Consider the following 22,011-nt stretch of genomic DNA (forward strand, 5'->3'; position numbering starts at 1 on the left):
AAAACACCAAATTAGGGTGATGTGATATGATAGACACTGGCTCAGAGGGCTGTTCTAGAGTAAGTGAAATCACCATCAAAGGAAATCACCTTTGATAAGGTGATGTTTTAATTGAGACCCGAATCACACGAAGGAGCCAGTTAATGAAAATTTCAGGGCCACGTATTCCAGGCAGAGTGACTAACATGTGCTGCAAAGGCCTCAAGGCAGGAACAAATTGTTTTGGAGGACCTAGAAGAAGTCTAATGTACTTATAGTGAGGAGAGAAAGAGTGATAGACTATGGGGTCAAGACAAATAGGGATGATAGGGAAATAGTATGATGAGGTTAATGCCATGATCTGATTTATGTTTTAACAAGAGAATGGTCTGAGCTGTTTGAGGGATGGGTGAGTTCTGGAAGTAAGTGGAGAACTGGAAGATGGCTAGTATACGTGACTAGGTGGAAAATGGTGTTTTTTAAGGCAAAATTTGCCCACGAAGTTCTTTATGATGCTTATTTATAATTGTATATGAGTTTTTGAGAATCACTTTGTCCTAATAGATGCCGTCTGTCTGAGATACTTTAATAAGCCACCATGCCTGACCCAAAAATTCTGCCTTAAGACCTGGTTGCTTGGCTCTCTTTATAAAGGAACTTATTTCTTCCAGGGCTGCTAATTGTCTGGCAGAGCATCTTATGCTAAGAAACTAATTTGTCATTCAGGGTGTTAAATACTTGTATATAAAATCTGCATATTTTGGAATAATTTTTGTGCTGTAACTCAAGGAAGACACCATATTCCTAGTAGGATCTGATATAAAGAAACTATAAAGGACATTATATATAAGGTCATTCACTTGCAGAGGGAAAATAATGTCATGTATAGAACACAATATTCCTGATTGGATCATTCTAGGAAACCCAATTAATAGTAGAAGTTTTTAAATCATAGATAAAGGAGCATATTTATTTTAACTATTTACATATAAATTATAGTTGTATTTAATAAGCCACATACTCTGAGTTATTCTGATATAAGAAATTCTATTAGGGCTTCCCTGGTGGCGCAGTGGTTAGGAATCCACCTGCCAATGCAGGGGACACAGGTTCGAGCCCTGGTCCGGGAAGATCCCACATGCCGTGGAGCGACTAAACCCGTGCGCCACAACTACTGACCCTGCTCTCTAGAGCCCGTGAGCCACAGCTACTGAGCCCGCGCGCCTAGATCCCATGCTCTGCAACAAGAGAAGCCACCCAGTGAGAAGCCTGCGCACCACAACAAAGAGTAGCCCCCCACTCACTGCAACTGGAGAAAAACCCGCGGGCAGCAACAAAAGACCCAATGCAGCCAAAAATTAAATAAATAAATTAATAATAAAAAGGAAATTTTATTAGTATAGAAAAATTGGGATGTCTTCTGTGAAGAGTCCTGTTTTAATGTTAACCATCTTTCTTAAGTTATTCTCCCTAGTCAAAACTAGCACGTAAATGCTATTGTTTCCATTTTTTCTCATTACTTCTAGTTATAAAATTTTTTCTTACAGTTTTTCATAATTATTAAATTTCCAGTTTTAAAATATTTACTTTTAAGTGGCATGTTTATTTGTGCCATTATTATGTTACACCATCTGCCCCTGGCTATATAATGTTAATAATAATTAAAGAAGTATTTTTCTCCATTATCTCTTTTTTTTATTTTTAATTTTTATTGGAGTATAGTTGCTTAACAATGTTGTGTTAGTTTCTTGCTGTACAGCAAAGTGAATCAGTCGTATGTATACATATATCCCCTCTTTTTTGGTTTTCCTTCCCATTTAGGTCATTACCAAGCACTGAGTAAAGTTCCCTGTGCTATACAGTATGTTCTCATTAGTTATCTATTTTATACATAGTATCAATAGTGTATATATGTCAATCCCAATCTCCCAATTCATCCCACTCCCCCATCATCTCTTACTCTTTTCATTAGAATTTGTTGACCACCTCTTTGTAAACATTTATTCACCTGAGTAGTTACTAGTTATTATTAGCAAGAATATTATGACTTTTAATGCAGAGATCTCAGAGCACTTCTCTTGGTATTTGTCTTTATTGCAATTTTGCATATTCTTTTGGGGTGTTCAGATTATAGCTGCTTCTTACATTTCTTTAGATGGTTTTCTGAAGCAGAATACCAGAAGAAAAGTCCTGGCAGTTATCCAGTAGTTAATGTTTCAGTGGAAAGATAGAAGGAGCACAGCAGTTTGCAACAAGTTTGGCAAATATTATCATGTAAATGTATTGATATTCTAAGGATTTTAGTGGCTTGGGTAGTTAACGTTGGTCTAATAGATTAAATTGTTGAATCCTCACTTGTTTAAAGTAAACCTTATCTTTTGAAACCTCTTTAGCAATTTTTTCATTTCTAATACAAATAAGGTTTTCCCCCACTTGCTGGTTGTTACAGAATGGATTCTGAGATTACTTAAATAATTTATAGACAAATTTTAATTTATTTTAATTATTGTTGTCTCACCTGCATAATCACACTGAATTAATTACTCTCTAGCGTCAGAAACCTAAGAAAAGGAAAAGTTAGCTAGCTGTAAGTCATAGTAGATGAGAGAGAGAAATGGCCTTATCTCTTTCCCCTAATGCTCTTACATCTGAATGCTCCTTCCTGAGGCAGCCGGCAAAGAATTAGCTGTTAATAAGCTGTTGTGGATCAAGCCTTCATTGGTGCTGAATATTAATTTTTGTTCTTCTTGTGGAGAAAGTTAAGAGGTACTGAATTAGATCTAAAGACATCATCTGGTCAAGCAAACATGTACTGCCTTAGGTCTACACTCTGAACAAGGTTTAGCCCTTGCTAGCGATGCTAGCTTTTAACTGGAGCCCCTCCTTCAGGGGACTAATTTTTCTTTGGTTCAACTTCACTATCTTTCTTAGGGGAAAATAAGCTTTCAAAATAAAGTAGAAACTGAACTGATCTTCACTAGTCAACACATCAAATTAGCTGATGCCCTCTATTCCCTTGGTAAAACAGTGGTTGCTGGCCACATTATTGACATGCTGACATTTGACAGCTAGTATGTTTGCAAGTTGAATTTTTTGCTTACCAAAGAGTTATTTGTATTTGATTCCAATCTGTTTATGTCAATGGTATGAGTAGGAAAAGAGGATTGTTTCTATAAAACTAAGTTACATGCCTTAGACTCAATGAAGATGGTGATTTAATTATTGCTTAATTTAGTAGCAGGTAAAAAAAAAAAACACAAAAACTGTAAGACATTAGAAAATCTTGAAAAACACTAAACTTGCTTTGTAAATGTTTATAATTTTTTTTATTTCACTTCAAAGAAACAAACTAGAAGTTGTAGGTGATCCCTTATAGGTATGCATTATGCAAGAAAGAAAAAAATTTCAGTGAACCTCGGTACTCAAGGGAAAGGTCTTGGATCTACGTCAAGATTGACAGACAATTATACATTTTAGACCTTAAGTTAAAAGGTAGTGCTTAAAATGTTTATATACAACACAAGTCCTTTTTTATTTTGTACATTAACTGACTTTGATGAACTGATCACTACTCTCCTGATCACAGTAGGGAAGAAATTTTACTGTACTATAAATCAGAACATTTCTCAGGCTGGATTTTGACTGATCTCTTTTAAATGATCTCTTGTCCAGTACACATACCAAGTGAATGTTCATATGACCTTGGTGTCTTTTCTTCAAGGCAGGGGAAAATATATCTTGTAGCAGGAAGTCCCCAGTGGACATACTGTCACTATCTTCTACCTCTTTTCATCCCAATTATGATTAGTCACTATAAGAACTTAAAGTTTTCTTTACTCCAAGTATGACCGAAGACAGCTCTTGAATGAGTGAAATATCCTTCAGTTTCTTACTCACTATGAATTTCTGGAGGGTACTTCCACATCCTCAAAACATAGTGTGAAATTACCTTTTCCTAGCTTTTTGCTCTCACTTTTCTGCCATGTTTTCATGAAGATGAAGCATTGTCATTTAGCAAGACTCAGTTTAATAGATTCATAAACGTTAAATTCATAGAAATAAAGACTTCTCAAAACTCAATAAAGGGGGCTTCCCTGGTGGCACAGTGGTTGAGAGTCCGCCTGCTGATGCAGGGGACACGGGTTCGTGCCCCGGTCCCGGAAGATCCCACATGCCACGGAGCGGCTGGGCCCGTGAGCCATGGCCGCTGAGCCTGCGCATCCAGAGCCTGTGCTCCACAACGGGAGAGGCCACAACAGTGAGATGCCTGCGTACTGCAAAAAAAAAAAAACTCAATAAAGGGAAAATGAACAACCCAATTTTTAAAAGGGTATAAGATTTGAACAAAGATTTGACTAAAAAAGATACACGGGTGACAAATAAGTTCAGTGTCAACAATCATTAGAAAAATACAACTAAAACAATAGTGAGATACCTCTATACATCTATTAAAATGTCTAAAATTTAAAATATTGATCCTGCCAACCTTTGGCAAGGATGCAAAAGAACTAGAACTCTCATATATTGCTGGTAGGAATATAAAATGGTACACCCACTTTGGAAAACAGTATCTCTGTTCCTTAAAATGTTAAACACAAACCCATTATATACTCCAGCCATTCTACTCCTAGGTGTTTACTGAAGATACATGAAAGCATATACGTTCATTGTACATGAATATTTATAGCAGCTCTTTGTCATAGCCCAAAACTGGAAACAATCCAAATGTCTAGCAACAGGTGAATTGAATGAACAAATTATGGTATATCTATACAATGGAATATTCTACAATTAAAAGGAAGGTACTATTAATACATACAGTATGTATTGCTGGATGAATCTCATAGTAATTGCACTGAGTGAAAGATGAATAGATGAATCTCAGAGTAATTACACTGAGTGAAAGAAGCCACACACACCAAAAAAGTACATAATCTAATTGCATTTATATAAAATTCATAAAAATGCAAGCTAATCTATAGTGACAGAAAGCAGGACATAGAGAAGGGTGTTGAAGGGCCAAAAGGAAAGAAGTACATTGAGAAAATTTCCTTGGGTGATGAATGATATGTTCAGTGTTTGGATTGTGTTCATGGTTTCATGGGTATATACATATGTTAAAACTTAACAAATTCTGTGTATTGTATGTCATTATACATCAATAAAAGTGAAAAATTCAAACAAGGCTTAGTGTTCATCTATTTCAGGTCATTTACAGATAAGAAAACAGATTTTAATTAAGTCATTGAGAAAGCCAAAGACTAATTTTGGTAATGTGGATTTTTGGCATTGTGTTTTAAGTGACATAGAATATTAAGAAACAGAATATGCTACGTAATTTGTGAGTGGGTAAACCCAGGAGTTTTTTACAGACTTTTCCCTTATAGGAATATGCAGTAGGTTAAATGCAGAGGGTAGAAGCAGAATTGAGATGAACAGTCAAATGTTTAAAATAAAAAGAGAGGACAGATGCATTCCTTACTTTTTTAAATAGATTTCTCACATTTTATTTATTTATTTATACCTTGACTTGTTCTACAGAATTTGAGGTCACTTACAATGACAACACATAGACTAGCAGACTAGCACCAGGGATATACAAATCAAAGTAGAAAGTAAAAAATCAAACATAGCCCTTATAATTCTTCAGTTCTGTAGCACCCACTTTCCAAAGTCCTTCTCGAACCTCCTGTGGAACTAGGATTTTCAAGATAGAAGGAACCGTGGGACAGAGTTTTTAGTAGATTCCACAAATTAGTGAGGTTTCTTCCTTGGTGAAATAAGGTTAAAAATAAAATTTACTGTATCCCCCCTCTTGGAGATTCATAATGCAGTATAATATACACATTTTATTTTTAAAAATTTATTTATTTTTGGCTGCATTGGGTCTTCGTTGCTGCACGCGAGCTTTCTCTAGTTGCAGCGAGCGGGGACTACTCTTCGTTGCATAGCATGGGCTTCTTATTGTGGTGGCTTCTCTTGTTGCGCAGCATGGGTTCTAGACGCGCGGACTTCAGTAGTTGTGGCTCACGGGCTCTAGAGCACAGGCTCAGTAGTTATGGCACACGGGCTTAGTTGCTCCACGGCGCGTAGGATCTTCCCAGACCAGGGATCAAGCCCATGTCCCCTGCATTGGCAGGTGGATTCTTAACCACTGCGCCACCAGGGAAGCCCAATATATGCATTTTAAAAACTTATTTAGCCAATATTTCTCAAACTCCATTGACTTTGGAACACCTCTAGGGATTATTTCTTATAACCAGCTCTGAGAACTAACATTCTGCAGAACATGTTTTGTGAAATATTTTTCATTTAGTCAGTGAAGGAAATAAGAAAAGAAAAGGTTAAATGTTCCCTAGTTAATGGCAGAGTTGGAACTCAAACCTGGAACTTTTTGTATTTTGTCTTGTTATCTCTTTACCATACCATTTATCATTGTTATTCAGTTTCAGTCCGGTTCAGTTTATCAGGTAAAGTCAAGAAATGTTTCATTTAAAGAAATGCCTTAAAGAATTTTGCATTCTTTTACCTGACTCCTGATACTGCCATTTTTGCTTTCTTTTCTCTATACTTATTGATCACCTACAATGTACAGTTCTGTAGATGGTTCTTATTTTAATCGAGTGAAAATATTTACACCCTGATTGTTAATGTGAGTACTAGAGTACCTTTAAAAAATGTGTATTTTAAGATACTATGTAAATGAACGTGTTTTTACTACAGTGCCTTATAGAGTGCTATACACTTCACAAATATTTTATTATCAAACGTAGCATCCTCAGGTCATGATTGTTGGCTGAAAAATATGAACATATGATGTATTTTTTTCCTTTTAAAGAGTACAAACTTCTTTTGTGCACTTGTATATCAGATAATTTAACATAATAGATTTAACATAATAGATTGTTAAATTATATCAGATAATTTAACAATCAGATAATTTAACATAATAGATATGTTCTCTCATTCTACAGAGGAAAACGAATCTCAGAGGTACTGAGTACATGACTTGAGACCAACTGCCCGAGCCTGAACTTGAACTTTGGCTTTTGACTTTTAAATCCTGTACTCTGTCTACCCTGCTGTAGTTCCTTAAAACATAATCACCAAAAGTGTAATGAGAGTGGTTTTGCTCTTTTATAATCCCTTTAGAGTAACCATGGGTTCAAAAGTAATGTAAACAAGCAAAAATTAGAAGTAGGGAACCCCAGTTGTCTTACTAAAATATTTGACCATTCAATGTGTTTATTCATTCATTTTAAAAATACTCAGTGGACCTAGTCTTTTATGTCCATGAATGCTTAAATAGGAAATGAAAATTTAGTGAACTTTTAAATTGTTTCATAAAACAAGTATACTTTTTAAAATAATGGATTTGTTTTAAAGGTCAGTTATGTTGAAATACCAATAAATACCTCAAGAAAAATTCCATGCTAGGGTTACTTCTTGACTAGTAGTGAACATGAATACATGCAAATATATGTATGTATTATATACTTTGTGTATTCATTGTCAATGTAAGACTACACTCCTAAAGCTATCTTTTTTTTGAAGCACATGCAAAATCATATCTCTCTTGTTTTCCTTTGGTTTGAGTTATTTTATATAATATCTATGGAGAAGTAAAAGTTAAAGGTGTTATTATTCAAAGCTACACAAATCTTCCCAAGGTATTGCAAACACTCTTTATTAAATGTGCCCCTTTCTTTTGTTTTACATTAGATGCATGTCTTTTTTGGCTTTAGTTTTTTTTTAATTAATAGACTATTTTTTTAGAGCAGTTTTATGTTTGCAGGAAAATGAGTGAAAAGTACAGAGGATTTCCATGTATCTTCTTACCCACCTGTCCCCAGTTTCCCCTGTTATTAATCTCTTGCATTAATGTGGTACATTTGTTACAGTTGATAAGCCAATATTAATACATTATTAATACCAACTAAAGTCTGTAGTTACATTAGGGTTCACTCTTTGTGTTGTACATTCTGTGGGTTTTGACAAATGTATAATGACATGTATCCATCATTACAATATCATACTGTTCAACTGCTCTAAAATCCCCTGTGCTCCACCTATGTATCCGTTCTTCCTCCCCCTAAATCCCTGACCACTGATTTTTTACTGTCTCCACAGTATTGTTTTCCAGAATATCAGATAGTTGGAATCATACAGTATGTAACTTTTTCAGAGTAGTTTCTTTTATTTAGTAAAATGCATTTAAGACCCTTCTGTCCCTTTTCATGACTTAATAGCTCATTTCTTTTTATTGCTAATTAATATTCCATTGTCTGGATGTACCATAGTTTATTTATTCATTCAGTTATTGAAGGACATCTTGGTTGCTCCCAACTCTTGGCATTTTTGAATACAGCTGCTATAAACATCCATGTGATGGTTTTGGGGTGGACATAAGTTTTCAGCTCCTTCCAGTAAATATCTAAGAGCATGATTGCTGGATCATATGGCCAGAGTATGTTTAGAATTGTAAAAAACTGCCAGCTGCCAAACTGTCTTCCAAGGTGGCTGTACCATTTTGCATTCCCATCAGCAGTGAATGAGAGTTCCTGTTGCTTCATATCTTCACCAGCATCTGGTGTTGCCAGTGTTGGATTTTAGTCATTCTGATAGGTACGTAGTGTGTCTTTTTTTTTATATATGATGTCCTGTTTTTTGTACATACTTTATTTTTATTGAAGTATAGTTGATTTATATACAATGTCGTTTTAGTTTCATGTGTACAGCACAGTGATTCAGTTATATACACACTATTTTTCAGATTCTTTTCCCTTATAGGTTATTACATGTACATACTTTTATTATTTATTTATTTATTTTATTTTTGGCCGCTCCACAGCAGCATGCGGGATCTTAGTTCCCCGACCAGGGATCGAACCCACGCCCCCTGCATTGGAAGGGTGGGGTCTTAACCACTGGACTGCCAGGGAAGTCCCAAGTGTGTCTTATTTTAATTTGCATTTTTCTGATGTCATACAGTGTGAAGCATCTTTTCATACACTTACTTGCCATCTGCCTATCTTCTTTCGTGAAACGTCTGTTCAGGTCTTCGGCCCATTTTTAAATTGTATTTTGTTTTCTTAGTGCTGAATTTTAAGAGTTCTTTGTATTTGTTGGGGGGACGATTAGAATCCCTTAATGGATGTGTCTTTGCAATTATCTTATCCCAATCTATGGCTTGTCTTCTCATTCTCTTGGTAATATCTTTCACAGAACAGAGGCCTCTAATTTTAATCAAGTCCATCTTTTTAATTATTTCTTTCATGGACCATGCCTTTGGTGTTCTATCTAAAAAGTCATCACTATACCCAGGTCATCTAAATTTTCTCCTGGTATCTTGTAGGAGTTTTAGTTTTGCATTTACATTTAGGTCTGTGATCTATTTTGAGTCAATTTTTCTGAAAGGTGTTGGGTATGTCATATTCTTTTTGCATGTGGATGTCCAGTTGTTCCTTCACCATTTGTTGAAAAGACTTTCCTCCTCCATTGAATTGCATTTGCACTTCTGTCAAAGATTAGTCAACTGTATTTGTGTGAGTCTGTTTCTGTACTATCATTGATATATTTGTCTGGGTTTTTTTCACAAACACCACACTGTCTTAATTATTGCAGCTTTTAAGTTAAGTATTAAAATCAGGTGTTGTCAGTCTTCCATCCTTTTTTTTTTCCTCCTTCAATAATGTGTTGACTATTCTGGGTCTTTCCTGTCTCCTTATAAACCTTAGAATGAGTTTGTCAATATCCACCAAATAACCTGCTGAGATTTTGACTGGAATTGTGTTGAATCTATAGATCAAGTGGGAAGAACTGACATCTTGACAATAATGAGTCTTCCTATTCATAAATAAGAACTATCTCTTCATTTATTTTTTGAGTACTAATGAAAATGGTATTTCCTTTAATTTCAAAGTTCAATTGTCCATTGCTAGTATATTGGAAACCGGTTGACTTTTGTATATTAACCTTGTGTCCTACAATCTTGCTATAATCACTTATTAGTTCCAGGAGATTTTTTGGTGTTTCTTTGGGATTTTCTACATAGACAGTAGTGTCATCTGCAAACAAAGACAGCTTTATTCTTCCTTCCCAATCTGTATGCTTTTTATTTCCTTTTCTTGTTTATTGCATTAGCTAGGACTTCTAGTACAAGGTTGAGTAGGAGTGTGAGAGGGAACATCTTTACCTTGTTCCTGATCTTAGCAAGAAAACATCTAATTCGTTTGCATTCTATTTTCTGAAAGAGATTGTAGAGATTTGGAATGATTTCTTTCTTAAATATTTGGTAGAATTCACTAGTAACTCACCTAGACCTGATGCTTTTTATTTTGGAAAGCTATTCATTATTGATCAATTTCTTTAATAATATAGACCTATTCATTCCATAAGTGAGTTTTGATAGATTGTGTCTTTCAAGGAATTGGTTCATTTCATCTAGGTTATCAAATTTATGGGCACAGAGTTGTTTAAAATATTTTTATTATCCTTTTAATGTCATGGGATCAGTAATGATGGCCCCTCTTTCATTTCTGATACTATTTATGTCTTCTCTTCTTTATTCTTAGTTAACCTGGCTAGAAGTTTTACCAATTTGATTGATCATTTCAAAGAACCAGCTTTTGGTTCCAGTGATTTTTCTCTAGTGATTTCTTGTTTTTAATTTCATTGATTTCTGCTCTGATTTTTATCATTTCTTTTCTTCTGTTTACTTGGATTTAATTTGCTGCTCTTTTCCTGGGTATATCTTTTGAGAGTTCAACACATTAGTGAGATAAAACTAAATGCTTCTGAGAGTTATGATAAAATAAGACATAATAGTTTACAGGTGCCATATAAACCTCTGTTTTCTCCAGAAATATTATAGATAAAGCACTTTTTTGTATTTCATTATAATAAGGTTGCTAATATTAGTATTTTAATATTTGTCATCTATAAAGATCATTTCATATACATTTAAAATTTCTTATTACATAGATCATTTTTGTTAGAATTTAAATATTTTTAGTAGGAGTCAATATATAAGATAAATTTATAGATTAAATAAACTTGTTTTCTTATTCTAAAACAGATTTAAGTCAGCTTCCACGAATAGCACATACAGCAAAAATCATGAAATAGAAACTCACAATAGTTTCTATATAGTTATAGTTGTAATTCTCAAATTTGGCTTTGAATTTTCTGGCAACCACAGTAAAGAGATACGATTAAATTCTTGAAAATTTTCTCAGAAAGAATTTGTTTTTTATTCTAAGCAAAGTGTTCCTTCGTATTATGTTACAAAAGACATTGTTCATATTGGCCATTATCTAGAGTAAATTTAGTGATGTAACAACGCAATATTTTAATATCAGTTACTGTCATGGATTTTACATGGCAACTTAATGAATGTTAAGGGCATAATATTAAAATATAATTCATTGAGGGCAGTTTTATGAGTGACCAATGTAATAAAGTCTAAGTTTATACCATTCTAGTGTTTTTTTTTCTTACACTAAGAATAGAATTTTTAGTATCTAAAGTGGAAATATTTTGCATTCTTTAAATAGTATAATAATATCACTTTTTTAAATTGGCTGGATTTAGATAGCAGAGAAGTTGAGGTTACACCTTCTGATTTGGGCCTGGAATGCTAGAAAGTCAGTGTTCTTGGTAGAGAGAAAAATGCATATATTTGGAAATGAGATAACTAACTAGTAAGGTTGATAACCTGTTGTAGAAATTGAAGATCCTAATCAATTCCTCACCTTGACAGTATACTGTCCCATCTCTGCACAGAAGTGAGGTAGAAGTATAATGATGAATTTTATTCAAGATTTCTAAGTCACTGTGGCATATGAGCAAATGCTCCAGAATAAATATTTTCAGCCAGCCGTGCTATAGAACACCTTAAATATTTTCATGGAACATCCAGTTTTAGTGCAACGTAATTTTTCACGTTAGCAAACCCATATAAACCCACTGGCATGAAATGCAGCAAAAAATACACCTAAATAACTAAAAATAGATTAACATGCTATTGTGTTATATTATGAAAGGCAATTGAGTTTTAGAGAATTCCAGTCATCTTGTGGGGCACAAGCCATAAAATAATGAACAAATAGCTTAGTATAATCTAGACTTTATACTCTAGTGATATACAGACCACAGACTATTATAATACAGCATACAGAGGCCACTCACCTGGAGGAAGAATTATCCAAAACAGCCTTGAATGATGATAGGAACTGCACATTTAAAAAAGAAAGTAAAAACAAGAAAAGGCTAGAGTATAAAGGATCTTCAACTTAAGATTAGGTTATATCCTAAAAGTATAGTTCTAAGTTCATTTTAGCTTAAGGATATACTTTCCTATAGACATTAACATGGCAGATAGGTCCCTGTCCTACAAACCCTATTTAATTCATAACCTGGAATGTTTCAAATGTTGTGTTGCAGCAAAGAAGGGTTTATCATCCCCTCTCTCTCCTGTAAGAAGTACTGGTAGAAGAATATTGGGATTCTTAGTAGTGAAAGGAAGTAATAACTGTCTAATCCCTTCTTGTCTTTACTTTTACTGCTGACTAGGGAATAGAATTGGGGCTTGGAGAAGAAGGAAGGCCAAGAAATACCACTCTAGTCTTTGTCATCACCTCAGTCTATGACTGAGGCTGTAGCTAGCAGTGAATAGGGAGTCCCAGAATGGTGGTGCCTGTAGCTAGGATAAACAGAGGAATGGTAAAAGAGAAGGAAAAAAATCCGCCACAGTTGTAGGAAGGAAAAAGGAATTCCTTTCATGTCCTGTATGGGTCATCAATAAATCTTCCTACGTAATGGGTTCTCAAAAGGCAAGAAATGCATACTACTTACACATCCGGAATGACTTGAGGGTTTTTAGAAGTGTCCCTTCTTTTGTTCTTTTTAAACCCAGTAGACTATTGGCTGTCACCAGTCAAAAAATGTGCCATACCCACAGACATCTATATAACACTTTACACTTTATTTCAAATTAACAAAATTATAAGCAGTTACAGGTAAATGACAATTCAGTACATTTAGTTGGATAACATATATAAAATGCATATATATGTGGTTAATTTGATGTGAATGTTGACACAGTGCACTGAGAAATGAAAAACATCATGCTGATTGTCCACTGATAACTCTGAAATTGGGAGAAAAACACTAGAATTTTTTTTTTTAAATCAGATTCTTCTCTTAGCTCTTCTAAAGGGATTTTTAGGAAATTCATAGCTCTCAGAGTTTATATTCACTAGATATAATTTGTATTCCATATATAGTCCTTTATTTTTCTGTAATATTCCCTCTCGATAATTTATTCTTGATATTTATTGAAGCTACCAAAAATCTGTTTATTATCTTGACCTTGTTGTTTTGTTTTATAATTTTAATTTGTCTATTTTCCCTGTAACTCTTGTTATCCAATTTTTGTCCTCTGAATCCATATTGTAGAAGAATAATCAATCTTTGGGACAGAAGTTGTTTCTCTTAGTATTTTCCCTTATTTCAAGAAAGTGAAAAAGGACTGACCTATAGATATTATGTCTCTGGACAAAGTAACCTTTTACCACATATATGTAAATTATGTGTATTACCAAAAAAACCCCAAATATATACTAATTGACACATATACTTTCTTCCATAAAGCATATACAAAGGAAGCAATAAGTTGTTCTTGAGGAAAATGTAATTTTCCCTACTCTTTATCTGTGGTGTACATTGGAGTCTGACCTGGATTTGAATCTCAACTCTCTACTACTTCTACTCTGGTAACCTTGAATAAATTTATGTTTCTTTGTGTCTGTTTCTTCATCTTTAAAACGGGACTAATAATTCCTAGCTCAAGTGTTATCTGGAGAATTAAATGAGATAGTCTAAGTTTGTAGTTTTTAAACACTGTTCTCTGGTACCCTAGAGCTCAATAGAGACATTTAATGGGTCACTTGTATCTTTATGTTTAGGGTTCTGCAGAAGATTTGGTTTGAAAAAGAGGGTCCTAAGGTTCTCTGTTTAAAAACATTTGAGGGCTTCCCTGGTGGCACAGTGGTTGAGAGTCTGCCTGCCAATGCAGGGGACACAGGTTTGTGCCCCGGTCCGGGAAGATCCCACATGCCGTGGAGCGACTAGGCCCGTGAGCCATGGCCGCTGAGCCTGCGCGTCCGGAGCCTGTGTTCCACAACGGGAGAGGCCACAAAAGTGAGAGGCCCACGTTCCGCAAAAAAAAAAAAAAAAAAAATGTTTGAAAGCCATAGCTGTAAGTAAAGTGCCTTGCACATAATAGATACTGAACAGATACTAGTTCTTTCATGCAGGTTAGAAAATCTCCACTCCTTTCTCTCCCACATGAGGCTCCCTTCCAATCAATATATTGAAATGCTATGTTGTTTTTCTTTAACTCCTTTATTGAGATATAATTCACATACCATACAATTCACCTATTTAAAGTGTACAGTGGTTTTTAGTATATTCACAGAGTTATGCAACCATAATCACAATGCAATTTTAGAACATTATCATCACCTTCAAAAGAAACTCTACCCATTAGCAGTCGAATTAACTTGTTTTTGAATTCTTTCCATTGTTAATTAGAAGTTAAACTAGGGGTAAGTTAACACATCAAGAAGAGCAAAATGAATCTAATGTCTGTACCTCCATAAGTCAGTGAACCATGTTTCTTCATTCATTTATGTAGGTACAGACATTAGATTCCATTATGGCATTTAGCCTACTTAATTTTATATATTAAGTCACTAAAGACTTGATTCTTTACATTTTTCACTTCTAGAAGTTCATTTATCTACTTTTATAACTTTTAAAGATGACTACTTGATCTGTATATGTCCTGCTCTTAGCTTAGACATTCAACAAATATTTTATCAAGTACTTGTTATGAGCCAGGTGCTGTGTTAGACTCCTAGGGTTAAACAATTAATTAGACACACTTTAAGGAGTTCACAGTTTTAGAAGGGAAACAGGTGAACCAAAGACAGTAATGTGGTGTGATTATTATTATGGAGAAGTGTACAAAGTGCTGTCAGTACACACTTAAGGGATTAATAAATTCTCCCAGTGAAGAAGATTGGGGGAGAGGCAGGAAGGGGAAAGAGCAGAGACTGAAGAGTTACAGAGATGCTGCAAAGAGGCTGGACCTTGAAAAATGAGTAGAATTCACTGGGCAGGTGATGGAGGAGAAATACATTCTAAAAAAGCTAAGAGTATATAACCCAAGCCTAATCCTTGAGGATTAAAAGCGTACATTACGAAAGTCAGTGAGTTAATTGATGTGACTAGAGGGAACTGAACCTAGTGAATAGTGATAAAACAGAAAAGTTGGCTGGAGCAGATTGTGAGGGCCCGAAAGTCAGCCTAACACCTTATTTTATCACTTTCCCCCTTCCATTCCTAGCTTTACTCTACAGATAATTAGCCTTTCCCAATCTAATATTTATGTTAACATAGTTCCTACTACTATTATCCTAGTTCCCCAGGAGTTATCTTTGACTTTTTTCACTAGCTTCCTTCCCATATACATTCTCATGTTAATTATTAAGTATCTGTCTCTTCCTTTCCATTCACACAGTCACCACTATTTTCTCTTTCCTAGGATCTCCTTTCTATTTTGTTCATTTTTGATATTACATTTTTCCATTCCTAGGACTTTACCTCTCATCTACTTTGTTATTCAAAGTAGCTTTATACAGTAGTTAAAATGGTTCCTGTATCAGGGAGTCTGAAGAATATGAAGAGCCATTTATAAAAAGGAAAACTCTGACAGAGTTTATTAACTCTTATCTAGACTTCACTAATAAGGAAGTTCTCCATGTACTGGTTATATTGAGTGAAAACAAGGGACAGAAGAATATAGTATATTACCTTTTGTGGCAGAAAGCAGACGGATCTTAGGGTATAGATACTATTTGCACAGAGAAAGTGAAAAACTATAGGAGAAATAAAGAATATCCAAAGAAACAGGTAGAAATTGGGTGGAAAAGGACAGGAGTGAAGACAAGTCTCAATGTATTTACCTTTTCATGTTGTTTGGATTTTCAAATGGAATATTTCATCTGTTTAAAGCTCTGGCCTTGTGTGCCACTGCAGGGGAGTGGGATTGAGGGACTCTGGTTGATTGCCTGTTGCCTCATATATGAAATCACTCCTGAGTCTGCCACTCAGATCTGTCCACTCTGATTATGCCTTGGTATGATCCCTTTAACTGAAATGAACTCTGTCTATCCATGTCCCCAAATCACTTTCAAAACAATTCAAAACTCATCGCTTCCTTCTCCACAATTGGTTAATTATTTCATTCTATCATCTGAACTTAATATATTTATTTATATTCTATATTTACATTTTGGTTCTTTGTTGGTATCTCATAAGTATTCTCATTTATTTCATGAATGGTTTCTACTTAGATTGGTAATACCTTCAGTAGTAAAGCATGTTCTTTTCTCTCTTGTCTTATTTGAAGCATAATTTAATAGATACTCGGTAATTTTTATTTACCTCGGATTATCCTAACATGTTAATTTCATTTGGATAATTTTCATCAATGAATTTTAAATTAGAAAAGCTGCCATACAGAAAAACTAAGTTTGACTACTTTTCCATTATCTAAACTTCAAAATATTAAGTAGGAAAATATTTTATTTAAAAACCATTGAAAATAATTAGGGTAACTTTCCGGTTAAGTTGAAAATATCTGAATTTACTCACCAAAAAAGTAAACATAACACGACCACTTGACATTAATTTGCATGGAATACAGTGTTATTTGTATGCTAGTTACTAATTAATACAATAATTGAGATTTGTGTGTTTTTTTGTCTTTGCTAATATATGACATGCAGAGTTAATTCTGAATTTATAAGTAAAATATGATAAATATAATAGTCAATCTATCATTTTTTTATATTAACAATGTCAAAAATAAGAAACTTTAAATTCTACTAGGAAATGAACATTTGTTTTTCAAATTGATCATAGAAACTTGTAAGCTGAGAGTCCTTTAGTATGTTTTTATTACTTGATGTATTGTAATCAGACACTTATTTTGAAACAGGCAAGAAAATTGGATGTATATTTTGAATATGAAGAAAAAATAATGAGCAAAACTACTCTGGATAAATCGCTTCTAGATATAATATCAGACCCTGATGGTATGTACCATGAATTTGAGGTTAATGTAAGTTTTACTTCTGATGAATCCAGCATTTTCAATTTGAGTAAAATCTGAATAGAATCATTGTTTTTCTCACAAGCTTTGCTATTAATGAGATAATTAAATGAGCTCTTTCCTGTTGAGAAATTTGTAGCATAGCAGTTACTAAGGTAGAAAAATGATTTACATTTTATTTTATTGAACTTTTCTTTGATGGTATGTAAGTGCTTTTTTGGGGGGAGGGAGGTATTTAAGCACTTTTTATATTCATTTGTTTAAAGTGATACATTTAAAGCTCAATTTCTGCTGGCTCCAGGAAGATTTGAAGGTAAAGTATTCAAAGCCAGCATCTCTAAGTGATTCAGTTTCTAATTACTTTGGTTTCACCCTAAAGAGTTTCCTAAAACGATGTATCTAAAACTGAGTTTTGTTTTAAATATTTAGGGAATTCACTTTTTTTAAAACACCTTTATTGGAGTATAATTGCTTTACAATGGTGTGTTAGTTTCTGCTTTATAACAAAATGAATCAGCTATACATATACATATATCCCCGTATCTCCTCCCCCTTGCGTCTCCCTCCCACCCTCCCTATCCCACCCCTCTAGGTGGTCACAAGCACCGAGCTGATCTCCCTGTGCTATGCGGCTGCTTCCCAATAACTATCTACTTTACATTGGTTAGTATACATAAGTCCATGCCACTCTCTCACTTTCTCCCAGCTTACCCTTCCCCCACCCTGTGTCCTCAAGTCCATTCTCTACGTCTGCGTCTTTATTCCTGTCCTGCCTCTAGGTTCTTCAGAACCTTTTTTTTTTTTAGATTCCATATATATGTGTTAGCATACAGTATTTATTTTTCTCTTTCTGACTTACTTCACTCTGTATGACAGTCTCTAGGTCCCTCCACCTCACTACAGATAACTCAGTTTCATTTCTTTTTATGGCTAATATTCCGTTGTGTATATGTGCCACATCTTCTTTATCCATTCATCTGTTTATGGACACTTAGGTTGCTTCCACATCCTGGCTATTGTAAATAGAGCTGCAATGAACATGGTGGTACATGACTTTTTTTTTTTTCATATATGGCCTTTATTATGTTGAGGTAGTTTCCCTCTATGCCCACTTTCTGGAGAGTTTTTATCATAAATTTGTGTTGAATTTTGTCAAAAGCTTTTTCTGCATCTATTGAGATGATCATATGGTTTTTCTTCCTCAATTTGTTAATATGGTGTATCACATTGATGATTTGCATATATTGAAGAATCTTTGCATCCCTGGGATAAATCCCACTTGATCATGGCGTATGATCCTTTTAATGTGTTGTTGGATTCTGTTTGCTAGTATTTTGTTGAGGATTTTTGCATCTATATTCATCAGTGATATTGGTCTGTAATTTTCTTTTTTTGTAGTATCTTTTTTTTTTTTTTTTTTTTTTTGCGGTACGCGGGCCTCTCACTGTCGTGGCCTCTCCCGTTGCGGAGCACAGGCTCCGGATGCGCAGGCTCAGCGGCCATGGCTCACGGGCCCAGCCGCTCCGCGGCATGTGGGATCTTCCCGGACCGGGGCATGAACCCGCGTCCCCTGCATCGGCAGGCGGACTCTCAACCACTGCGCCACCAGGGAAGCCCCTTTTTTTGTAGTATCTTTGTCTGGTTTTGGTATTAGGGTGATGGTGGCCTTGTAGAATGAGTTTGGGAGTGTTCCTTCCTCTGCAATTTTTTGGAAGAGTTTGAGAAGGATGGGTGTTAGCTCTTCTCTAAATGTTTGATAGAATTCACCTGTGAAGCCATCTGGTCCTGGAAAGCTTTTGTTTCTTGGATGATTTCTTGCATCTTCTCGTTCTTTGCCTCCATTCTTTTTCTGAGGTCCTGTATTATCTTCACTGTCATTATTCTGAATTCTTTTCCTGGAAGATTGCCTATCTCCATTTCATTTAGTTGTTTTTCTGGTGTTTTATCTTGTTCCTTCATCTGGTACATAGCCCTCTGCCTTTTCATCTTGCCTATCTTTCTGTGAATGTGGTTTTTGTTCCACAGGCTGCAGGATTGTAGTTCTTGCTTCTGCTGTCTGCCCTCTGGTGGATGAGGATATATAAGAGGCTTGTCCGTGACTCTTTGAATTATGGTTTTCCCAGGGTATGTGTCCAGTAGGGGGATTGATGGGTCGTATAGTAGTTCTGTTTTTAGTTTTTTAAGGAACCACCATACTGTTCTCCATAGTGGCTGTATCAATTTACATTCCCACCAACAGTGCAAGAGGGTTCCCTTTTTTCCACACCCTCTCCAGCATTTATTGTTTGTAGATTTTTTGATGATGGCCATTCTGACTGATGTGAGGTGATACCTCATTGTAGTTTTGACCTTCATTTCTCTAATGATTAGTAATATTAAGCAGCCTTTCATGTGTTTGTTGGCAATCTGTATATCTTCTTTGGAGAAATGTCTATATAGGTCTTCTGCCCATTTTTGGATTGGGTTGTTTGTGTTTTTGATATTGACCTGCTTGTAAATTTTGGAGATTAATCCTTTGTCAGTTGCTTCAATTGCAAATATTTTCTCCCATTCTGAGGGTTGTCTTTTGGTCTTGTTTATGGTTTCCTTTGCTGTGCAAAAGGTTTTAAGGTTCATTAGGTCCCATTTGGGTTGTTCTTGTTTTATTTCCATTCCTCTAGGAGGTGGGTCAAAAAAGATCTTGCTGTGATTTATCTAATAGAGCGTTCTGCCTGTGTTTTTTTCTCTAGGAGTTTTATAGTACCTGGTCTTACATTTAGGGTTTTAATCCATTTTAAGTTTATTTTTGTGTATGGTGTTAGGGAGTGTTCTAATTTCATTTTTTTACATGTAGCTGTCCAGGTTTCCCAGCACCACTTATTGAAGACGCTGTCTTTTCTCCATTGTATATTCTTGCCTCCTTTATCAAAAATAAGGTGACCAGGGCTTCCCTGATGGCACAGTGGTTGAGAGTCCGCCTGCCGATGCAGGGGACACGGGTTCGTGCCCCGGTCTGGGAAGATCCCACATGCCGCGGAGCGGCTAGGCCCATGAACCATGGCCACTGAGCCTGTGCGTCTGGAGCCTGTGCTCCGCAACGGGAGAGGCCACAACAGTGAGAGGCCCGCGTACCACAAAAAAAAAAAAGAAACAAAGAAGGTGACCATAGGAGCGTGGGTTTATCTCTGTGCTTTCTATCCTGGTCCATTGATCTATATTTCTGTTTTTGTGCCGGTACCATATTGTCTTGATTACTGTACCTTTGTATTGTAGTCTGAAGTCTGGGAGCCTGATTACTCCAGCTCTGTTTTTCTTTCTCAAGATTGCTTTGGCTATTCAGGGTCTTTTGTGTTTCCAAACAAATTGTGCAACTTTTTGTTGTAGTTCTGTGAAAAATGCCATTGGTAGTTTAATAGGGATTGCATTGACTCTGTAGATTGCTGTGGGTAGTACACTCATTTTCACAATGTTGATTCTTCCAATCCAAGAACATGGTATATCTTTCTCTCTGTTTGTATCATCTTTAATTTCTTTCGTCAGTGTCTCATACTTTTCTGCATACAGGTCTTTTGTCTCCTTAAGTAGGTTTATTCCTGGATGTTTTATTCTTTTTGTTGCAATGGTAAATGAAAGTGTTTCCTTAATTTCTCTTTCAGATTTTTCATCACTAGTGTGTAGGAATGCAAGAGATTTCTGTGCATTAATTTTGTATCCTGCTACTTTACCAAATTCATTGGTGAGCTCTAGTAGTTTTTTGGTAGCATCTTTAGGATTCTCTATGTATAGTATCATGTCATCTGTAAACAGTGACAGCTTTACTTCTTTTCCGATTTGGATTCCTTTTATTTCTTTTTCTTCTCTGATTGCCATGGCTAAAACTTCCAAAACTATGTTGAATAATAGTGGTGAGAGTGGACAACCTTGTCTTGTTCCTGATCTTAGAGGAAATGGTTTCAATTTTTCATCATTGCGAACGATGTTGGCTGTCCGTGTGTCATATATGGCCTTTATTATGTTGAGGTAAGTTCCCTCTATGCCTACTACCTGGAGGGTTTTTATCATAAATGGGTGTTGAATTTTGTTGAAAGCTTTTTCTGCATCTATTGAGATGATCATATGGTTTTTATTCTTCAATTTGTTATTATGGTATATCACATTGATTGATTTGCATATATTGAAGAATCTTTGCATTCCTGGGATAAACCCCACTTGATCATGGTATATGATCCTGTTACTGTGCTGTTGGATGCTGTTTGCTAGTATTTTGTTGAGGATTTTTGCATCTGTGTTCATCAGTGATATTGGCCTGTATTTTTCTTTCTTTGTGACATCTTTGTCTGGTTTTGGTATCAGCGTTATGGTGGCCTTGTAGAGTGAGTTTGGGAGTGTTCCTCCCTCTGCTATATTTTGGAAGAGTTTGAGAAGGATAGGTGTTAGCTCTTCTCTAAATGTTTGATAGAATTTGCCTGTGAATCCATCTGGTCCTGGGCTTTTGTTTTTTGGAAGATATTTAATCACAGTCTCAATTTCAGTGCTTGTGATTGGTCTGTTTACATTTTCTACTTCTTCCTGGTTCAGTCTCGGAAGGTTGTGCTTTTCTAAGAATTTGTCCATTTTTCCACGTTGTTCATTTTATTGGCATAGAGTTGCTTGTAGTAATCTCTTGTGATCCTTTGTATTTCTGCAATGTCAGTTGTTACCTCTCCTTTTTCATTTCTAACTGTACTGATATGAGTTCTCTCCCTTTTTTTCTTGATGAGTCTGACTAATGGTTTGTCAACTTTATCTTCTCAAAGAACCAGCTTTTAGTTTTATTGATCTTTGGTATCATTTCCTTCATTTCTTTTTCATTTATTTCTGATCTCATCTTT

At 35.3% G+C, this 22,011-nt stretch overlaps 1 protein-coding gene across 2 annotated transcripts in view; it reads left to right on the forward strand.

The window, feature by feature from the left end:
* SCFD1 (sec1 family domain containing 1) overlaps positions 1 to 22,011 on the forward strand; it is a 142,744-nt gene that overhangs the window by 71,531 nt on the left and 49,202 nt on the right. For both annotated transcript variants that reach the window (XR_004348513.1, XM_032623103.1), the window contains exon 15: positions 17,048 to 17,144. Coding sequence is in view for 1 of the 2 variants with exons in the window: in XM_032623103.1 (XP_032478994.1) it covers positions 17,048 to 17,144 (97 nt within the window). In the remaining variant the exon portion in view is untranslated. The remainder of the gene's footprint in view (positions 1 to 17,047; positions 17,145 to 22,011) is intronic.

This window comes from Phocoena sinus, chromosome 2 (genome assembly GCF_008692025.1).
Source record: "Phocoena sinus isolate mPhoSin1 chromosome 2, mPhoSin1.pri, whole genome shotgun sequence".
NCBI classification, from domain to species: Eukaryota; Metazoa; Chordata; class Mammalia; order Artiodactyla; family Phocoenidae; genus Phocoena; species Phocoena sinus.